The sequence below is a fragment of the Mauremys reevesii genome, linkage group 6, assembly GCF_016161935.1.
Source record: "Mauremys reevesii isolate NIE-2019 linkage group 6, ASM1616193v1, whole genome shotgun sequence".
Classification (NCBI taxonomy): Eukaryota; Metazoa; Chordata; order Testudines; family Geoemydidae; genus Mauremys; species Mauremys reevesii.
The window spans coordinates 90227491-90251190 of NC_052628.1; the positions used below are offsets into that span (position 1 = coordinate 90227491).

The 23700-nt window shown below is 40.4% G+C and overlaps 1 protein-coding gene across 1 annotated transcript in view; it reads right to left on the minus strand.

Moving 5' to 3' along the window:
* TMEM252 (transmembrane protein 252) overlaps positions 1-23383 on the minus strand; it is a 34243-nt gene extending 10860 nt beyond the window's left edge. The window contains exon 1 of the mRNA XM_039542790.1: positions 23324-23383. Coding sequence (XP_039398724.1) covers positions 23324-23383 — 60 coding nt within the window. The remainder of the gene's footprint in view (positions 1-23323) is intronic.
* Positions 23384-23700: the final 317 nt, after the last annotated feature.

Genomic DNA, 23700 nt, shown 5'->3' on the forward strand with positions numbered 1-23700 from the left:
CTTAGGAAGGGCACATTGCTCCTGTGAACTTCCTTTTCCACTGGTTCAGATTTGCAGACCTTCATATTCCTGTAAACCGTGGAAGTGCTGTGTCTCCTCTCAGGTTAAGGTCGCCACAGCCTATGGATAGAGACTTACTTGAGGTCTTGGGAAAAAGTCCTTGGTTCAAAAGCGTGCATCTTACAAAGTAGGTCTGAAGAGAACAAAGAAGAAAAGATGGGAGACTGGCATGGGATTTAAAGTTGTTTTCATTAGGGTCTGATTTTTCTGGCTTTCAGATGTTTGAGGGGAGGTTGTCGGTTTTTAATGCTAACCTCCACTTTCTCTCCTTCCCTCTCCTGTTTTCAGTTAACCATCTCACTGGCAAAGCCTCAAGTTGTACAGTGAAGCTTGACGTTACATGCTGGATGGTCAGGCTACTTTTCTGTGCTACAAAACAGGAAGAAAGTTAGTCCTAATGAGGCTCAGGTGGGAAATAGAAAAGCTAATACTGTGTTGCAGAGTGGCACTGGCCCAGGGCCAAGGTCAAATGGCAGCCTGACAAAAGCTCAAAAAGCACTTTTCTTTAGGAAGTTGGCAGTGGAGCATTTAACAGGATGTTCTACTGGATAATTTGACAGTTGCAATTATTGCGCAATTTGTGGCTTATTTAAAAGTCCATTGTGTATATTGCTTCCTCCTCCTCTATGGATTTAGTTTAGTAGTAACAAAGTAAGAGCATGAAGCAATCAATGCCTGGTCCTTTTGTACACAGCTGTAGTGGATTTGGGTTCTTGTATATGCAAACAATATTAAGGCCAGGTACATATTTGACAAGTAAGTTGGGTCCCACTCAGTGAATTTAGTGAAACCTACTTAATGTGTGGTGTTCAGTAAGCTAAGTGCTGTAAACTGAAAGTGGACTATTTCACATCCAGTAAGATATGATGACATTACAGGGCCTAGCTGATGTTTTGGAACATACCACTGGACTGTACAAAGCAAACTGTATTAAGGTTGTGCTGCCAGTAGGTGAAAGGACTCACTTGAAAATAATGCCTTACTTACGTTGTTACTTAGTGAGAAATTTACAAAATAGACAGATGACAAAGATTTTGTCCCTGTCCCTCAAAGTTTGTGGTTTATACAGACATGGAGAATTGTCAACCTGAAAATTAAAAAAAAAACAGGAGTCAGGTTCCAAACCTCATGAGACTTTAAAAGATAATACATTCTGGATCTTTTTTATTTGCCTTCTTATTTTTATGCCTTTAACTTCATGCTTTCTAGCTTTTCTCCACAAACATGAAGGCCAGAAACTTCCTTTTTTTAAAAAAATAAATGAAAGCTGTGATTCTTACATTCTTACATGTCTCCAGGAGCTGAGGCTTTAAAAACACCAAATATCACAAGAGTAGTGATTAAATCACAAGAATGGGCAACACAGGACAAGCAATATGGTTCATATATTGTGTGGTGGGGATCCAGAGAGTGGCTTTATCACAAAACAATGCAGTTTTTTAAATACCGTAGATAGCACCATTCTTTCTTTGGCAGGCTGTTAATGCACTTTGCAGAATAGGTTATTAAAGAAGACTTTGAAAGAAAATGAGGGAGTTCCAGGAGCAATAGGGAGGTCTGATTTCCATTTTTCTCTGTCAGAACAAAAGTTCTAGGTTGCCACATTAAAAATAAAAATAAAAGTATTTTTGCCATCCACACTGATTACGTAGTGCCTTACACTGAGTAGTTCAATGGATCTCAATGGAACTAGTTGCAGAATAAGGTACTACTCAATGTGAGTAAAGGTGGGGAGTTTGACCCTATAGTTTGTGGCCCTATAGTTCTTTCTCTGTTTGGATGTTTCTTAATATTATGATATTTAAATCCTGGGGATTCTTAGAAATAGGGCAAGAAATACTTTCAAACAAGAATCCAAGAATCTTGATGGTTTGTATTGCACATGCTTCCAGTATATTGGGGAAAGTGTCTTATAAAAATACACCAACTACATTTCCCTTGAAAGACACTGGTTTGAATTAAGGTGAAAAACACTGAACAAAAAGTAAAAAATGTTTGTTTAATAAGAGCCAAAATCTTTTGTACCTCAGACCCCACCCAATTCAGGCTTGCCCAGAAAGAAAGGAAATCTGCATTACTTACAGACTGTAGGACCTAAAAGGGTAGTGTCAGAAGCATTGCCCTGTTTTGCCAAGGCATAAGGGTTTTAATAATGGATAAAATAGTGTTGATAAGAGATAGTTAAGTGTGAATGGCTACTGGGGTACAGGGGTCACCACCATTTTAAAAAATCCCTTTGCCAATAGTTGCCACACAATGGTGTCAAGAACACAATTGTTTCCCCCTGTACTGTGAATAAGAAACGACTGTGTGCTATTGTTTGGCATATGTAAATACTTTTATGGCATCCACTGTGTGAGAGGTATCTGTAAACTTTCTCTGAGTCTGATTTTCAAATATATAGTCTGCTAACTTGTAAATGTTCATCTTGAAAATATCTTCGTAGCCCATCATTCTGCACCTAAAGCATTTTGTGCAATTCCATCTAATCATGTAATGATATGTAATCACCTAACGTTAGAATGTGTTATCACGTACAATTAGGCGATTACATTGTCTAACAACATAATAAAAAACCTTGGGGGAGGAAACAGCTGTGTATAAACAATAGCTTTTTTTGTTTTGAAGTTTGTATGTCAACTTTAAAAAAAAAATCTGTCTTTTCAAAATCCCATCACTTAGTTTCCATTGAAAATCTTTGTCCTCACACATTAGGCTTCTTTTCCTTTTAAACTAAGATTTTAGAGTGAAATTTGTCCATTTGCAGGGGGTCAGCACAAGGTATTACTTAAGTCCTCCAAAATAGGGCTTAAATGGGACTTAAGTGATGCGTAGGCTTCATGCTGCTGTTCTTAGGGTGGGTGACACACACTCTATGTTCTTATCCAGTTTTCACTGTGGCAAAACTCCCACTGCCTTTAATGAGATTTTTTTGCTGAGTCAGAACACAAAGTGCCCGATCCTGTTTCCATTGTGAGAATTTTGCTATTGACCTCAATGGCAGCAGGGTCAGGCCCTAGGATTTGGCCGATGCTGTCTGAAGTGGATTCAAGTGTGTCCTTTGAGAACTGCTGGAAGATCTTCTGCTGACATAACCTAAAAGGTTCTCAACTAATTTTCTGGCTACATGAGAAGGTTTAATATTAAAACACTGTTTCTCATTAGATTTGAAATAATAAAGTTAAATATTATAGTTTGGTTAACTTGGACCTCCTGATATGTTTCTGGTTTGATGTCACTCCTGTGAAGCAAAGGTGGGACACCCAAAAAAGGTTGTCAGAGTTTAATCACCTTAGATTTCAGTTTACACAGAGATTGTTCTTGGTGCTAAATAGTATTGTCCACTGTGCTGGAAAAAATGCAGCGAGCCTACCTTTGTGTCAATGATTATTCTGTCCCAAAGCCATTACACAGATAAGAATAACAGTTCCTAATTATAGCCACACTTGTTGGCCTAAATTTGCAAAAGTAACTGGATTTGGGCACCCAACGTGAGACTATGGCAAACTGGGAAATATCTGCATTATTTTTTATGAATACAGGCATGAAAGTGTGTGTTTATGTTTATGCTATGGGGTACGATCAGAGAGTTTGTTAGAGGAACCAAGCAGGAAAGGTAAAACTATGGGCTAAATAAGGGACATCCCAACAAACAATAGACAGGTTTATAGGTACAAAGAGGTGACACCTCAACGCCAGTGCTAACGACGCAGCTGTTTTGCCAAGAGACAGATCAGTCAGTCGTTACAGGAGCCCAGGCCAAGAAAAGGAAAGTTAGATTTAGGTGACCTAAGAGATGCAGCCCAGAGTGTCAGCGAAAGCTGACAGGCTGGCAAGGAGGAAGAGAGGCAGAAATTGCAGCTGGGGCAGTCAGCTTCTCACAAGCCAGAAATAGCTGAAACTACAAAAGCTTGCAAATAAAGATTATGGACTAGGTAAAGGGAAAGATGCATGTAGACCTTTAGTGTTTCTACCCTTTGCTAGGCACGCTACATACATTTGGATGAATGAATAAATAATGCTCTATTGTGAAGACCTTGTTTTTGAGTTGCTTTAACCAGTGCTGGTCACAGGTCCCTGGAGCGAGACAGTGTACAGGGGCCAGACCAGGGTTGGGCCTGTTGAATTATCAGAGTTGTGAACCAAAGGGCTGCTGTACAGAGATCCACTCTTAGGGTCTATTTACAAGAGTGTGAGTGATTGCAGCTTTAACCTAGCTAGCTCAGGTACTGATAGCAGTGAAGCCATGGCAGCATGGGCTTCAGTGCAGGCTAGCTACCCAAGTAATTACCCAGGGTTCCGGGCAGGCCTGCAATATAGCAAGCACTCCTATGGCATCACTATAGAACGGTGGCAGGGACATTTTAAAGAAGCCTGGTTTTCAAAGGATGCTAGGCACTTTCTAAAATCAGGCCCCTTGAAGGTGTCTCAAGTTTGGCATTCAAAAAGTGAGCCATCACAAGTCACCTAATGTTTGCCTTTCTACCCAATCAGCATCCTTGCTGTTTCATTAGCCTAATATTTGTTAGCACATGTAAGGCCCTACCCACACTGGGATTAGAACTATTCTAACTACAGCTGGGTTTAACTACAGCTGTGGGCAGCTTGGTTGTAAAGGTGAGACCAAGGTATACAATTTAAATTCAGGGTTTCCATTTGGGCCCAATCCTATCTGGCTTCCCTGACAAGTTAGCAAGAGAAAAACCAATCAAGCTAATACCTGTCCTTTGCAGACCATAGACAGCCAGTATCCAGAGTGAGAGGATACTTACCCAGCTGGCTAGAGAACAGTTCAGTTTAGGGATTTTTTGATGAGTGTTTAATAGAAAGTGAAAGAAAGTGTTGTGTGCATTCAATATTTGCCTGAGAAATCATGAGGAATCCATTTGTGCCCTGACCCTGCACTGAACCCAAAGCCCTTGGAAGATTCAGAGAACTCCATTTATATGATTACACCTGTTGTCCATATCTGACAACACTTCCTCGTTTTACAGTGGGATAACAATATAAGGAAGCACGGGAAACAACACAAGAAACCATTATTCTTGAGCTATTTCCTTTATATTTTCCCTTAAATTTCCTATGATTTTCCATACCATGAAAAAAAAGGACAAAAATGAGTCTTATTGTGTCATAGGTATTGTAATGATGCTCACTCTGTAATATGGTCTCACACAGTGAAATAGAGAGATCTGATGAGTATATTCCTGTATCAGGTCTCTGTCAACAAAAGCTGATTGCTGTAATGATTGTTTTTGTGTTTCTGATATTTACCTGGCCAGGATTTCTAAGCCTGTTAATACTGCCTAAATATATACACATTATAATTGGAAGAGTCTTACTAGATACGCTTGGAAATTTTTATTCTTGAATGTCAGAATTTTTTTCCTGGGAAATACTATTGATATACAATGTAACATCAAGGGTATTGGAATGAATGAGGTGAGATCACATTGCCCAGAAAAACCACAATCAAGCAGCACTACCAGCTTCTCCTAGAGAGGCTACAGGCAGTGCCACATTCTGAGAGAGAAAGAGGCAGGTTTCTTCCTGTCCCTTTCTCCCAATAACTGGATTGCTGGTGAGTGTGGACTGAAGCATTTACTGCCTCTCTCAGTCCACACCCACCTGCAGTCCAGCTAGTTGGAGAGGGGAAACCCATTACAATAAGAATAAAACACAAGAAATATCAAGGGGGTCTCTGGAAAAACTTGGCAACTGTTGAGGCATGTGCATTAAAACATGAGCAGCTGCATCCACAGGAGTCATGGTACTTCTCTAAGAAGCAAGTTAAAAACAATGGGGAGTCACAAGGATGTGAATATAGCTAGAGTACCTCTTCGGATACCACAGTTTGGAGCAGTAAGAGCCCTGCATACCTTGAACGGGCAACTTATACAATGATAAATAAAAGTATAGCAATAGCACCATCTAAAGGCCATTTTACATTAACACAACGTTTATGCACAGAAATATTTCTACTAACATAGTCCAACGCTGTTCTTCACATTCCTTTGAGCATATGTGTATATATTTACATGCAGAGACGGAGTCACGATTATTTGGTCTAAAACTAAAATGTGTTCCTGATGCATGCTAATTGATAGCCAAGCCCAATTTTTTAGCCAAGTACCTAGCATTTTCCTATTCAGTCCCTCCAAAAGCAGTTTGTATTTCCATAGACTATCTCCTCCAGCACCAGTCGGATGTATTTTTGTGGACTTAAAATGCAACATTGAAATGTTTTGTATTTTTCTTTTTTGGGATAGAAATGTTCCCCCCAAAATGTTCCTTTTTATAGTTTCCAGTGTTAGCAAGACTGCAGATCTCAGAGGTAAGGATGGATGTTTTGAGGGTGATTGACGTGAGCATGTTTCCCTGCCTCAAGGTTTCTAATTAGAACTCTTTATTTACCTTTGTTTTGGAAAGATTGAGGTGTACACTACTGTGTGTTCTCTGAGAGCAGTGTAGCACATATTGTGCAGAACAGGGTCTCACATACATCATTGCAATAAGTGAAAGAGTTTGGGGACTCAGAATTGCTCTACCTTATGCAATAGCAATTTGATAGGCTGTAAGCAATGGGTGTGTCAAGTTCTTTAACAAAATTTCCAGGTTCTCTTTCAAAATACTTATTTTACGGGGACCAAGAGGGTTGGGCATTGTACTGGATGTACGCATCCAGACAGTCTCTGATCTAAAGAGTCCATTGAAGACAGTAGGATGGATAAGGAATAGAATAAAAAATAATGCTGAAACTGTTCCAATGTGATTATTAAAATCAGCAGCATGCCCTCCCCTGGAATATTGTGCTCAGTTTTGGTCATTCCATCTCCAGAAGGATGTCGCAAAAGTAGAAGGGGTCAGAGATGAATGTGAAATTATCCGAGGCTTGGAGAGACTTCAGTTTAAGGACAGCTGGAAAAGTTTGGGACTATTTAGAGAGAACACACAACTGACATATCACAAAACACTGATAGGAATAAAACAGATAAATTGGTTGCTCCTTTTTACCCTATCTCATAATAATAATAATAATAATAATAAATAAAAAGCCTAGGGACTTTCAAGGAAATTGAAAGTCAACAACTTTCAAACCAATAGAAGGAATTTTTTTAACGCTATGCATAATTAACCTGTTAAGCTCATTGCCACAAGATACCACAGACTTCAAATGCTTAACAGGATTTTCAAAAGCATTATACATTTGCATGGATAATGTGTGGATAAAAATATAATAGATATAAACCTCCATGCTTCCGGGGACACTAACGGAAGTGAATTAAGAAAAAATCCTCCTTTACAGGGAGTCTATTCTACTATTGTCCATTTTAATACTCATCTCCGGTTGTTCACGGCTTTTTTCTTGCAACAAGCACAGTGTGAAGGACATGTCAGTCATAGAGTGTCCAGCTCTGAACCCACACCAGGTCTCAGGGTAGACTCAGCAAGGGCTTGGAGCCTTTTCAGCAGGACTCTTGCAAGCACATTGCTGACCAGGCTGAGCAAAGATATTATTTTGTATGTTACCATTCCTGATGTGCCAGCAATGCCCCTCTGCCATGTACATTGGCTAAACTGGACAGTCGCTACATAAAATGATAAATGGACACAAATCAGACATCAGGAATGGTAACATACAAAAGCCAGTAGAACACTTCAGTCTCCCTGGACATTCAATAACAGATTTATTAATTTAATAATAGCCATCCTTCGACAAAAAAAAACTTCAAAAACAGACTTCAAAGAGAAACTGCAGAGCTACAATTCATTTGCAAGCTTAACACCATTAATTTGGGCTTGAATAGGGATTGGGAGTGGCTGGCTCACTACAAAAACAATTACCCTCTCTTGGTATTGACACCTCGTCATCGATTATTGAGAGTGGACTACATCCACCCTGACTGAATTGGCCTTGTCAACACTGGTTCTCCATTTGTACGGTAACTCCCTTCTCTTCATGTGCCAATATATATTTATTCCTGTATCTGTAATTTTCACTCTGTGCATCTGAAGAGGTTTTTTTTACCCACGAAAGCTTATGCCCAAATAAATCTATTAGTCTTTAAGGTGCCACTGGACTCATTGTTTTTGTGGATACAGACTAACACAGCTACCCCTCTTTTACAAGTTTGGTATGGTAATCAGTATCAAGAAAACAGTTATGTCACAACGTACCAACATTCCACCTAAAATCGATGTCAATAATGAAGCTCTGGATCATGTGGATCACTGCTCTCCTCATTCTTACCAGCTTCATTTAATAAAGAACTTGATGCTAGAATCGACAAAGCTTCTGTTACTTTTGGCAAAAACTTACCTCCTGTGTCTGGAACAACAATTTGCTAACCCTGAACACAAAGGTGTCCGTCTATCAGGGCTTGTGAACTGAGTACCTTCCTTTATGGCTGTGAAAGCTAGGTTATGTACTCCAAGAAGGATTGGAGATTGAACCATTTCCATCTCTGCTGTCTTAGAAAAATTCCTGGAGTTACTTGGGACCAAGAGATCACCAACAGTGAGATCCTTGAGAGAATCAGCCTACAATCTATGCAGACTATGCTGGATGTTTGCAGGCTTCATTGGTTGGGACATGTGGAGCACATGCCTCAAGATTGTCTGCTGAAGGCTGTGCTCTATGGCCATCTTAAGTACCGCCCATCACTCAGAGGAAGGCCAAACCTCCGATACAGCAACAAGGTGAAGCAAGGCCTCAAGAAATTCAGCATTCCCACTGACAACTGGGAAAATCCTGCCCACAATCACTCAGTTTAGAGAAGCCAGATTAAGGCTGATGTAGTCACCATGAAGAGCCATCAGAGAGCCCAGGCTGAGGCCCGCAGGCAAGTCAGGAAGCAGAATATGCTCCAATCTCCATCTGGTGAGTGGACCTGTAGCCACTGTGGGAAGGTCTGTCACTCACACATCAGGCTCCTTTCCCATACCTAAGCACCACTGATGGACTGACTTTGTTGTGTCTCCTTTCATCTGTCAAGATGGATGGCCAGAAGTGTTTGAAATCCAGAAGTTTTAATGTTTTTCTTATCTACATTGATTTGACTAGGGAATCCAGATGAGATGAGGCTCTCTCATGAGACTGCCAGTACTTCCTGTCAAGCATTGGAAAGGCAGCAAGACCTTTTCTCATGCTATTTTGGTACTTCCGCTTCCCAGCTAAAACTGGAAAGTACAGCCACACCATTGATATTAAAAATAAAAATGCAAATGAATGAAACTGTTATATCAATAAAGATCTGAATCACATTTCGAGTGAAAATATTCAGCAGTTTGTATCTTACTCATACTTCCCTAGTCCAGAACCCTCTAAAGATCATATGTGTTTCTTGTATTGTGCAGAGAGGAGGCTGATGAAATAGTGCAGTTTTTTGTGGGTGATACAGTGTTTCAAAAACCGAAGACCTAGTATGTGTTTGCATAACATCAGACAGCTTCTTGTTATTAATTCCATAGAAGAGTAAAACAAAATAGCAAGTGATATCATTCAGCTAACGAGGATTGCTATAATAGTAGGATTGCATACACTAAGTTGATAACTGTTGTAAACTTTAATAACATTTTATAGCAGAAATACTGATTGCTTTAGAATATGAAGGCAGGATTTTCAAAGAAAAAGCAGTTAATACAGATGCCCAACTTTTGCTGTAGAAATTTGTCTGAAGAAAACATAAACAGCCTTCTTTACCCCACATGTACACCTTTTGTACCTGCAATATTTTTTCATGTGCAGTTTTTGACCTAACCTATTGCATGTGCTTATTAAAGCTATCCGGAGAGCACATATTTAATTTCTGGAATTCCTTCCTATGTTAGATGTATCAATATTGTATCAATAAGACTTTTAGGCAGGTATATAATGGATTAAGTGACTTCAATGTAACTTCACTTTAAATTGGCTAGTATGATGCAGCTTCAGGATCAGGTCCTAAATTAAAAAAATAAAAAACTTCTGCTGAATACAGTAATAACCAAGAAATTCAGAATTAAGACTCGGGACTTTTATCTTCTGGGGTAAATCAGAAGTAATTGAATTGTAGTAAGTTACACGAATCTAAAATTGGTATAACTGAGTGGAGGAGAAGCAGGCACTTGAGTTCCATCCTTAACTCATTCCACTTTGCTAGTTAGTGGTTCACTGAGGACTCTGGCTGATCTTATATAGAGTACTACATGTTTACTGTGCATGAAAGTGTAGTTTTATTATAAAAAGTGACGCTGAAAATGGCACCTGCTCTCACCAGCTCTGCTCTCTCAATGTAATACAGGTGATATCTGCTTGCTTGTGAAAATCTATTACTACTCTCAGGCCTGCAGAACAACACAGAGCTCTGAGCCATAACTATGCATTTTAGCACCCAGGGCGAGCAAGTATATTTGCACCCCTTAGAGGTATGGGGGGAGATGGGGTCATGTGTGATCCCACCCCCCAGATTTCTGCCTTCCAGTTAGTACCAAGATTTTCAAACTGGGGAGTACCCCACAGGCGATAAAGTTTGGTCTGGAGTCATGGCTTTTCCTTTTAATCCCCATACTAGTGATGAACAGAAAAATGGAATGGAAAGATATTCACTAGCCATCATGGAATTTAAGATTAAAAAAATACTCCAGGGAATTTTGAATTTACTGTTATATATGTAATGCCACCAGATTTTACAAATTCATCTTTCAGTTTAAAAAAGGAGATACCAACTCACAAGACATTTTGTTATTCCTTTAAAAATTAGGGATGGGATTTTCAAAATCATTTAGTTTTGACCTAATTCTATCCCCATTAGGTCAATGATAAATATTTAGTGTCGTACCCATGCAATAGCAAACACATATTAGTAGAAATATAATGCATGCCAGTTGGAGCAAATGGAATCATAAGAAAAATATAGATTGCAATTTTATCTGGCAGCCTGGAAGATTTGTCTCAAAGATGAAAATCAATACAACGGATACCATGCAATGAATGGCAGAACATATGTTCCAGAACATTAGGGTTGGATATAAGTTGCTGGAGCAGTTAGATGATTAGGAGGCTGAACAAAATGCTATGAAATTAATTGGAAGGACTCCCATTCACTTCCGTGGGCTTTGGATCAGTCTTTAGCTGAGCATCTGCTTAGCCAACTGTACTATTTTTTGTACAATTCCATATGCAGGAAGATACTTCTTGGTTAACAGGTCACCTGTTGGTTTTTCTGTAAATTAGAGTCTTGGATGTCGCCCTGACATTTCATCTGGGGAGATATGCTGCCTGCTTGGGGCCCGTATCCGAGATGTTACAGAGGCATTGTCGAGGATTATCCAGCCCTCTGACTACTACCCCCATGCTACTCATCCATGTGGGCACAAATGATGCTGTGAGGTGTGACACTGAGCAGATCAAGAATGACTACAGGGCTCTGGGAGTATGGGTGAAGGAGTTTGGAGCGCAGGTGGTATTCTCTTCGATTCTTCCTGTCAAAGGTAGGGGCCCGGGCAGAGACAGGTGCATCGTGGAGGTGAATGGTGTTGCCAGGAGAGCTTTGGCTTCCTTGGCCACAGGATGCTATTCCAGGAAGGACTGCTAGGCAGAGATGGTGTTCACCTTTCGAGGAGGGGAAAGACCCTATTTGCTCACAGACTGGCTAACCTAGTGAGGAGGGCTTTAAACTAGGTTCGACGCGGACAGGTGAACAAAGCCCACAGGTAAGTGGGGAACATGGAGACCTGGGAGATGGGTCAGAAATAGGAGGGAGCGTGGGCCATATGGCAGAGAGAAAAGAGGGTCAGGGCAAAACCGGGAGGCAAGATCAAATCAGTATCTTAGATGCCTATATACAAATGCGAGAAGTATGTGTAATAAGCAGGAAGAACTGGAAGTGCTAATAAATAAATACAACTATGACATTGTTGGCATCACCGAAACTTGGTGGGATAATACACATGATTGGAATGTTGGTGTGGATGGGTACAGCTTGCTCAGGAAGGATAGACAGGGGAAAAAGGGAGGAGGTGTTGCCTTATATATTAAAAATGTACACACTTGGACCAAGGTGGAGATGGACATAGGAGACAGAAGTGTTGAGAGTCTCTGAGTTAGGCTAAAAGGGGTAAAAAACAAGAGTGATGTCATGCTAGGAGTCTACTACAGGCCACCTAACCAGGTGGAAGAGGTGGATGAGGCTTTTTTTAAAACAACTAACAAAATCATCCAAAGCCCAAGATTTGGTGGTGATGAGGGACTTCAACTATCCAGATATATGTTGGGAAAATAACACACCGGGGCACAGACCATCCAGTAAGTTCTTGGACTGCATTGCAGACAACTTTTTATTTCAGAAGGTTGAAAAAGCTACTGGGGGGAAGCTGTTCTAGACTTGATTTTAACAAATAGGGAGGAACTCGTTGAGAATTTGAAAGTAGAAGGCAGCTTGGATGAAAGTGATCATGAAATCATAGACTCTGCAATTCTAAGGAAGGGTAGAAGGGAGTACAGCAAAATAGAGACAATGAATTTCAGGAAGGTGGATTTTGGTAAGCTCAGAGAGCTGATAGGTAAGGTCCCATGAGAATCAAAACTGAGGGGAAAAACAACTGTGGAGAGTTGGCAGTTTTTCAAAGCAACACTACTAAGGTCCCAAAAGCAAGCTATTCCACTGGGTAGGAAAGATAGAAAATGTGGCAAAAGACACCTTGGCTTAACCACGAGATCTTGCATGATCTAAAAAATAAAAAGGAGTCATATAAAAAATGGAAACTAGGACAGATTACAAAGGATGAATATAGGCAAACAACACAGGAATGCAGGGGCAAGATTAGAAAGGCAAAGGTACAAAATGAGCTCAAACTAGCTACAGGAATAAAGGGAAACAAGAAGACTTTTTATCAATACATTAGAAGCAAGAGGAAGACCAAGGACAGGGTAGGCCCACTGCTCAGTGAGGAGGGAGAAACAGTAACAGGAAACTTGGAAATGGCAGAGATGCTTAATGACTTCTTTGTTTCGGGCTTCACCAAGAAGTCTGAAGGAATGCCTAACATAGTGAATGCTAATGGGAAGGGGGTAGGTTTAGAAGATAAAATAAAAAAAGAACAAGTTAAAAATCACTTAGAAAAGTTAGATGCCTGCAAGTCACCAGGGCCTGATGAAATGCATCCTAGAATACTCAAGGAGCTAACAGAGGAGGTATCTGAGCCGCTAGCTATTATCTTTGGCAAATCATGGGAGACAGGAGAGATTCCAGAAGACTGGAAAAGGGCAAATATAGTGCCCATCTATAAAAAGGGAAATAAAAACAACCCAGGAAACTGCAGATCAGTTAGTTTAACTTCTGTGTCAGGCAAGATAATGGAGCAAGTAATTAAGGAAATCAGCTACAAATACTTGGAAGGTGGTAAGGTGAGAGGGAATAGCCAGCATGGATTTGTAAAGAACAAATCATGTCAAACTAATCTGATCGCTTTCTTTGATAGGATAACGAGTCTTGTGGATAAGGGAGAAGCGGTGGATGTGGTATACCTAGACTTTAGTAAGGCATTTGATACGGTCTCGCAATATATTCTTATCAATAAACTAGGCAAATACAACTTAGATGGGCCTACTATAAGGTGGGTGCATAACTGGCTGGATAACCGTACTCAGAGAGTAGTTATTAATGGTTCCCAATCCTGCTGGAAAGGTATAACAAGTGGGATTCTGCAGGGGTCTGTTTTGGGACCGACTCTGTTCAATATCTTCATCAACAACTTAGATATTGGCATAGAAAGTACACTTATTAAGTTTGCAGATGATACCAAACTGGGAGGGATTGCAACTGCTTTGGAGGACAGGGTCATAATTCAAAATGATCTGGACAAATTGGAGAAATGGTCTGAGGTAAACAGGATGAAGTTTAACAAAGACAAATGCAAAGTGCTCCACTTAGGAAGGAACAATCAGTTTCACACATACAGAATGGGAAGAGACTGTCTAGGAAGGAGTACGGCAGAAAGGGATCTAGGGGTTATAGTGGACCACAAGCTAAATATGAGTCAACAGTGTGATGCTGTTGCAAAAAAAGCAAACATGATTCTGGGATGCATTAACGGGTGTGTTGTGAGCAAGACATGAGAAGTCATTCTTCCGCTCTACTCTGCACTGGTTAGGCTTCAACTGGAGTATTGTGTCCAGTTCTGGGCACCGCATTTCAAGAAAGATGTGGAGAAATCGGAGAGGGTCCAGAGAAGAGCAACAAGAATGATTAAAGGTCTAGAGAACATAACCTACGAAGGAAGGCTGAAAGGATTGGGTTTGTTTAGTTTGGAAAAGAGAACACAGAGGGAACATGATAGCAGTTTTCAGGTATCTAAAAGGGTGTCATAAGGAGGAGGGAGAAAACTTGTTCATCTTAGCCTCTAAGAATAGAACAAGAAGCAATGGGCTTAAACTGCAGCAAGGGAGGTTTAGGTTGGACATTAGGAAAAAGTTCCTAACTGTCAAGGTGGTTAAACACTGGAATAAACTGCCTAGAGAGGTTGTGGAACCTCCATCTCTGGAGATATTTAAGAGTAGGTTAGATAAATGTCTATCCGGGATGGGCTAGACAGTATTTGGTCCTGCCATGAGGTCAATGACCTCTCGAGGTCCCTTCCAGTCCTAGAATCTATGAAGCCTGTCTTTTGAGGAAGGGGCTAGCATTAAATAAAGGAGTCACTCTAAAATCTTCACATGTCATCTCTACAGGTATGTCTACACAGTGCAAAAAGACCTATGGCAGCAAGTCTCAAAGCCCAGGTCAACTGAGTCTGGCTCGCAGAGCTTGCACTGCAGGACTAAAAACAGGCATGTAGAAGTTCGGGATTGGGCAGGAGCCTGGGCTCCAAGACCCTTCCCCTTCACTGGGTGTCAGAGCCCAGGCTCCAGCCCCAGCCTGCACATCTACACTGCTATTTTTAGCCTCGCAGCGTGAGCCTCAACTGACCCAAACTCTGAGCCTCGCTGCTGTGAGTCTTGTTTTGCTGTGTGGGCATACCCAAGGTTGGACTATCTCTGATCAGATTTGTCTTTCAAACAGGGCCGCCTGGGGTGGGGGGCAAGTGGGGCAATTTGCTTCAGGCCCCGGGCCCCACAGGGGCCCCCATGAGAATATAGTATTCTATAGTATTACAATTTTTTTTATGGAAGGGCCCCCCGAAATTGCTTTGCCCCAGGCCCCCTGAATCCTCTGGGCAGCCCTGCTTTCAAATAATTAATATAGCAAAAAACCCACAAAGAAACAAAACCAAACCCACATATAATTCCCCCTTCCCTTATTTCCCTCCACACCCTCCCCAAAGAAACCCTTCAGCCTACCCAGTGGGAAGCAATTCAATTTATCTTCCTGTTTCTACCTGAGTCATGCTGGATCTGAAGGTAATACACTTAACAAAACCTGCTTTGATTCCATAAATTGAATCAGACATCTTTTTGACAGTGAAAAAAATCTCATTCAGCATGCAGTGATGCATGTCTAGCTGGGAGCCTTCAGGCTACAAGTTAAATGTTGAAACAACATCATGTTAAGCAAGTAATTATAAACTTCCACTGGGACCTTTCCTGCTCATAAGGTAGGTAGTGTAGCTACAAGAGTCATGCAGTAGGAAAATGCTAGGTTTGAAATAAGCAGGTACTGGTTATTCCTGGGTGGCATTTTATCAATGACACATTGCACTTACACAATATAACATTTTTCTCCTGAGGTTAGTAACACCTAATAATCATCCTACCATCTAGCTCCTGCCTGGCTTTTTTCATCCAGAGATCTCAATGTGCTTTCTGAACGTGGATGGGTGTCATTGCACACATCTTACAGGCAAGGAAGGTGCTGAAATCATTAAGTTGCAAAATGTTTATAAGTGTCCATTAATTTTGAGTACCCAACTTGAGACACTTAGGGGCCCAGTTTTCATAGCTTGTGAGTCCCCACATGCCTGGCTCTCATTGGCTGCTCCAGGAAATAAAGAAGAAGAGCAAATGGGTGGCTGCTCACATACAGGTTGCTCCCAATGCTGCAGGCAGGCTGAACTACAAAAGCAGAAAGGACCATTTGAAAGGTCTCCTCCATTTCTGGGATGTCAGTCCAGCCACGAGGTCTTCAAAGAGGCAGGCTACTGGTGTTAGAACCAGCACAATCACTTTGCCCACTCCCTTCCTTCCTTGCTGCTCACTGTCCCTCTGCAACAGCCTTAGTCTCTTTGGTGAGGGAAAGGCAGCTTAGCCAATAGCTCCCGATGCCCCATCTACCACCCTAAAACCAACCATGGCTCTCCTCTAAGCTCTTCAACTTCTGCTCTTGCATCTGTTCTGCTGTTTCTGGAGCAAGTCCTGCAACAATGCAGCCTTTCTCCACAATAACTGTTCTCTCCTCCCACAAGTCACTTAAGCCCACATTTTTAAAGTCTCCACTAATTTGAGGCACCCAGTTTAAGACACCCACTTTTTCTCTGCCCCCTTGCTTCTTCCCCAATAAAAAAGACCAAGGGTGCTGGAGTGGGACAGTGTTGGGGAAGCAGGGGGATAATGAAATGTGATCCTCCAGGTTCTGCCACTGATAACCTGCCTCTTTTGGGGGCTGCTGGCCAGACTGCTGGTGACATCGCTCCTAAACCAGCCCCACTCTTCCTTCCTTCTTTTATATTCCTTCCCCTCCACCTCTAATCCCACCAACCCCCTTCTGGTCACTTTGGAATGCTTGTGCTCTCTGTTTACCAAACTTAATGTGGTCCACAAGCGCCTAATTTCTCATTAACTTTCTCCAAAACCTAGCAGCAGCAGCAGTCTTGTTCCTCCCCCTCCCTCCTGCTCCCTTCCCTGCCATTTTGTGCCCCTCTCTTCCTTCTCTTTTGAAATCCATTCTATTTATTTTTTTCTTTCCTCTTCACCTCAGGGTTTCTCTTATTTACCACTAATGACTATATATGTGTAGATTGATGAGGTTAAATCATTTCTACATGCTTTAGGAGGAGGGATAGCTCAGTGGTTTGAGCATTGGTCTGCTAAACCCAGGGTTGTTAGTTCAATCTTTGAGGGGCAACTCAGGGATTGGTCCTGTTTTGAGCAGGGGGTTGGACTAGATGTCCTTTCCAACCCTATGATTCTATGTATATACTGGCCACAATAAAACACTTTCATAATATAGAAAAATAAACAGTAGACATGTTGATTAATCAGTAGGGATGGAATAACTATTTAACTCAGGTAAGATATTTCAGTCTAGAATTCACCTGTGAGTTTCAGCACAGGTAAAAAAGTGCTCTAATGCTAATGAATTATTTCCAGGGTAAGAGCAGAATAAAGGAGCCCTGAACTTTCACAGCAGCTCAGCTTTAGTTCCCGGTCCTGCAAACACACACTTGCTGAACTCTAACACACCTATTGAACTACTCACACACAAAATGTTAAACACAAGCCTATGTTTGCAGAATCAGGGCCAATATTAGTAAGCACTATCCCTGTGTGATGATCATAGGTAGGTTCTATCTGGGATTCTCTCACTATTCCCTTGAATACCCAGCTTGATACTTTACTGCAATATTCTTATTTCCTGATAACATTCCACTATAACAACATTACACCCTGAAATGGGGGACTGGTAGTACCAAGGCAGAGCTGACACTCCATTAGAATTGAGACTTTTGCTTCATATTTAAAATGGTAATTGAATGGAATAAAATCCTATAGCACAATCATATTCCTAAAACTGATTTATTTCTATGCCATGCATGCATCAAAAAATTAGTGAGACTGAAAAGAAGTGTGTTTTCTTTATGCCTGCAAACACCACTCATATCTGGCAACAGTTACTTGTATACTTTCACATAAAGCTCAAACCAAAAATTATCTAATTATAAATTGCATCATGCTAGAAACATAGGTAGGATATGAAGGAACTTATTTTAAGTTCCTATTTTCAGGCACTTATACCTTTAAAAAATTTCAGTACAAGAGTGATTTTATTTTACAAGATTGGTTAAATTCCCCTGACCATTTCTGAGTTTTTTTTAACATGGGGGAAAATATCTTTCATGGGCTAATCGATTTTCATACTTGCTTTGTGCTTAGAAAAAAACTCATTCTGAGTTACAACTTTGAAGTTGCGACACATTTAGCCTTCAGTAAGGACTAAAGCTTTTGACATATATGAATAAATTTTAGTTTAGGAATAACAAAGTTATAAATATCTGAAAGCCCATCCTGTACACCATTTTCTACTAAATGTACATTCTACTAAGTGTTGGAGTTCTGTAACATGTATTTTTAAATTGTGTCAAGGGTGCACAGAGTATATAAATATGCACCCTTTTTAAAGTGTATAAATCTAAATACATTCCAATATGCAAATATATGAAGCTCCATGTGTGTCCATATGTGAGGAGCTGTGTTTATTTCAGTTATTACAGGCATAAAAATCACCCCCTGCCCCTTACCAGCTGTTCTTAGACTTTTTTGGTACCTTATACAAAACTTTGTGTATAGATAATGTATGAGCATGTGTCAGTTCTTCCCCTTTAATTAATTGCCCTATACTTTGCAGGCCCACTTTTATATAATGGGCTCAGTGTCTCCTGGAGGGAAGTCTGGGTTGTATCTAATTGTTATAAGGAGCAGAGATAGCTCTGTCTTGTTCTAGATTTTTAAGATAAGGAAAACTGCTGGCATGGAATCTTTTTAAGTGGACTTTAGATGATTTGGTAAGAAATCTTCCTGCTAATGTTTATTTTGAGTCCCATTTTATATCAGTGTGATGGGTGTATACCCCACACAGTACGCGAATGGGTTTCTGTGGGCTCAGGAAGCCAATCAATGCACCAAGCTGCACCTGGAGAGTGAGGCTTAACTGATCATGCAGGCCAGCTGGGCAGGAGCAGAGTGTATAGAAAGAGGAAGCTGGTAGCAGAAGGGTGCTGTGATAGGGCTGGAGAAGTGAGTCAGCTGGTAGGCTGGAGCTGGTGTCTGGCTGAAGATGGTGAGTCTGGGCTGTAGGAGTCAGCTGGGTCCAGGACTGCAGCTGGTGGCCAGTTGAAAGGAAGATGAACATTGAAACTAGCAAAGAGGGGAGGGGGAGAGAAAGTTGCCTTGGACTATGAAGGTGAAGAAGCAGGGGATGAGGCATGATCTCAGATCAGGAAAGGGGGGGGGGGAGGTGCTAGAAATATCAGGATTTGAAGAAGGAATGCCTAGACATGGAAGAACAAGGTAAAAGTCACCATTTTATAATTGTCAAATCAGTGACAGTAGATGTGAAAATAAGAGATGTTGTTAGCTTCCCTGAAAATGGTGGAATGGATGAAGCAGTGTTGGTGACATACAAAGAGATAAAAGAATGTGGGGTGGAGATCTTTTGATAGAACATACACATAAGGAGCAAGCTGGAAAAGCCTCTCTAAACTGTAACCTTAGAGAAAATGAAAGTTGCTTGTCAAATGCCTAAATTCCTGATGAAGGCAGGGTGGGGGGGTTATATATGGAATGCTGCTAGGGTTGTCTGAGGATGATATTAAAAAGAGTATAGGTGAAATAATGTTTGTTAAATGGCTACTTAGTAGAAGAGAGAGGGAAAAAATGGCCGTCTACAGCTAGACGCATAACACTTAAAGGTGGGACACTTCCAGATAGGATCCAAATGTGGTATCAATCTTTCTGGGTTAAACCATATATTCCCCTCCCTATCCGCACCCCACAAAGTGCTATAGTTGTCAAAGGTTTAGACACATAGTAGCCAGTGGCATAGCCAGGTGGAGGGAAGAGGGGGAGTGATTTAAAAAAAAAAAAAAGGTGCCACCCACTGTGGTGCTTTTACTCACCTGGCGGTGCTCCGGGTCTTCGGCGGCACCTTGGCGGTGGAACCTTCACTCTTGCTCATGAGTGAGGGCCCACTGCCGAAGTGTCACCAAAGACCTGGAGCCCCGCCAGGTGAGTAAAAATTAAAAAGGCACCAAGATGCTCAGTGGGGGAGCGGCCACTGCTCTGCTCTCCCCCCCCCACCCACCAGCTACGCTACTGGTGGTAGCCATTTGTAAGGGAACAACGAGGTGCCGTAAACATAAAGCAGGAACAGAACCAAAATGCAGCAATAGGAAAGCACAATACAGCACATAAAGAATCTGCAGTAGTAGAACAGGCTACAGAAATACAAATATTAAAATTATTCCAAAAGAGTCCTATGCAGAGGCTACTCAGTGCAGAAAACAGAAAAACACAAGTAAGAGAGTAGATGTACAGGGCAGCATAACACATCTCTGATCAGGGAGGAGAATATGGGAGATAGTGTATTGCTTGTAGGTAAAGAGAAGTTTAGAGTTCATTATAGAAGTAATTAACTGCACCTTTGAAATGGGAAAATAGCCAGATGTAATGTGTGTCCAAGAAACATGTCTAACTAGTAAACCTGTGTTTAATCTACCTGGATATGATCTATTCCAGAGGGATCTGGTAAACAAGGGGCATTTGTATATTTATAAAAAAGGGACTCAAAATGCATGTGCAAATGCAACTATAGCATTTGAATATAATGTTATTGAGATTCTCATACAGAAAAAATTCATATATGGAGTTACAATGTTTATAATCCATGTAAAATAGTTTATTTTAGAACTAGAAAAATAGTTAATAATGTCAAAAACCCAGCCATAATTTGGGGAGACTTGAATAGCCATAATGAGCTATGGGGAAGTAAGAAAACTGACCTAAATGGTAAATGCTTAGAACAATTTATTGATGTGCATAACCTGGTAATATTGAATACAGGAGCATTTACTAGATTTAATTCAGTGGATGGATTTTTTTTTTCTATTTTGGATCTGGGGATTGCAACTACTATAGCTAGTAAATGCAGCTGGAAAAGTCATAAAGAAGATGGAAAGGGATGTAATCATTGTCCTATGCTTATTGAGTACTAAGACCAAGATAATGTCAAAAAACCCCAAAAGTGTTCCTAACTGGGATTTTCAAAAAGCTGATTTGGGACATTTTCAAGGTTAAAGCTGATAGATATGTAGTAACTATACAAGTGACAACCTAGGAGAATTCTCTAACAATGTAATAATAGGAACTATAGGAGCCGATCTGGCCATCTACAAAACATCATATTGCCCCCGGTTTAGAAATCCAGTTCTCGAGTGGCACGAGGATTGGAAGCTAGCAATCAAGAAAAGAAATAAGGCATACAAGAAAGCAAAACACACAATGAATAGTTAAGACTTAATGAATTATAGAATATGTAAGGTAGTGGCATAAATGATTATGAAAGACCAAAAAAAGAAAGTGAACAAAGATTCAAAGCATTCAGAAACATGCAAGTAAATTCACAGAATGAATGGAATCTGAAGTAGAAGTACATGTATGCCTGGTCTTATTGTAAACAATGAAATTGAGATAAGTCTCCAACTTAGGAAAGGCAGACACTTTAGCAAAAAAAAAAAAAAAAAAAATTCCGAAAGGTCAGTAGTGATAAGACTCAAACAATGAGCTTTGTGGGAGGGGGAAAATGGAGGCTTATGGATGATAACTGTGAACTATTAAATGGCTGGAGAGCATACACTGATGATGTGTTAAACAAAAATGTTGTGGAGGAGTTTATTGCAGCCATTAGAAAAAGGAAAAATTCAGCTCCAGGTGAAGCATTTTATTACTTATACTATCTTTAACACTTCTCAGAAGAGAGTCTAAAGAATCTATTATGGTTATACTGGGGGGTGGGGAGGAAGGACTGATGCCAACAGAATGGAAATATGTATTGGTGATACCAATTAGGAGATCAGGCAAGATACATACAAGACCTAATGCTTATAGGCTTATTGTCCTTGTATCAAGTGTGGGGGAAAAATATAAATATAAAATTATTCTTAAAGTATTCCACTAGTCTTATAACAGGGGTACAAAGTGGTTTCATAAAAGGAAGATGCACAGTGACCATATAGTGAGATTAGAAACTGAAATCCAAAAAAGCTTACAGATTAAGAACTTTATGATGCTCTCCCTGGACATTGAAAAAGCATATGACATGCTATGTAGGGAAGGCCTCCTATGTAAACTAGCCAAAACTGAAATAAAAGGGAGAATATTTTGGTGAATAAGGGACTTTTTAAGTGATGGAATAATACAAATCAAAGTGAGAACAGCTTTATCAAAAACCTACTAGCTTACAAATGGAACTCCACAAGGGAGTACTATCTGCCCTATTTTGTTTTCCATTATGATCAATGACCTCCCAGAAAGCGTGCTGACAGGAATAGGTATTTCCCCTTTTTGCAGATGACTGTGCTTTATGGACGAAGCATAAAAGACCTAAAGAGTAGCTGTGGAAAAGACAAAGGAGGCACTCCAAGCATTTTCCCCACTTGGAAATTCTGAGGATTTAAATTCTCATTTGCAAAAACAAAGGGAATGCTTTTAACCAGGAAGAAAATTAGGGAAGAATGGGACATAATTTTTTCACCATAAAGAAATCAGATAGTTCAAAAGTTGATGTTCCTTGATGATAGATTAATGTAGAAAGGTCACAGATAATATCATACAAAAGTGTAAAAGTAGGATGAACTTACTTAAAAGCGTAGCTGGAAACAAATAGGGTGCCGGTATGAAGGTGGTGGTGGTGATGATATATACATCAGTGATAAGCCCAATTTTAGACTATGGTTTCCAAGCTTTTGGTTCAGCCTCAAAAACAACTCTTAGAAACTTGGACCTGCTCCAGGTCCAAGCTCTGCAGTTGGCATGTGGCACAATGATAATGCCAGTGTGCATGCTGCAAATAGCCAGCAGAGAAGCACCTATAAAAGTAAGGATGAAACTGTTTAGATCTAATCTTTTGGGCAAAAGTAAAAAAGGAATCTCAAAAATAGAAGTACACCACAGATTTATGAGGACTACTGGGAGGTTAGTAAACAAACTGTTATGGATTGCCATAGATTTGCTCCAAAAATGGGTAAAGGAGGTGTGTAAAACAGAGAAATTGAGATAATTAAAAACTTGTAGTCATGGGAAATCAAACAACAGCTGGACAGTTATTCCCCCTTTTGTGTATTTGGGATTGTATGAGAAAAACAAGGGAAGGAAAAAAAACATTATGACATTTCTGAATTTGGGCAAAATTGAGCCACCTTTGTCAAGTCTATACAGATGGATCAAAATATGACAGCACAGGTAGACTGGGTGCAGCTTTGTGTGTTCCTAATCTTGGAATCCAGAAATTAAAAATACTATCAAATTATATGACCATTCTGACAGCTGAACTAATGGGATAATGTTGGTACTAACCTGGATAAGAGATGTGTGACTGGCTGCAGCTGTAATTTTATCTGATTCCTTGTCGAGCATTATGACAATCAGAACAGGGACTCTGAAAAGGAGAAATGACATAATTGAAATAATGTTCCTAACTATGGAAATAATGCAAGCAGGTATCTGCATAACAATAGCATGGATTTTGGCACATATCAGAATACCTGGAAATGAGATGGCTGACAAAGCAGCAAAACATGCTCTAAAAATGGGGAGGCGGACATGAAGATACCTGTAAGCAGACAAAAATTTAAAAGTGAGGTCATGAAGGAGCTTGCAAGGGAATAGCAAGAGCTATGGACTAAAGAAACAAGAGTGAAGGTTCTAGGATGGATGCTCAAAAACCAAAGATA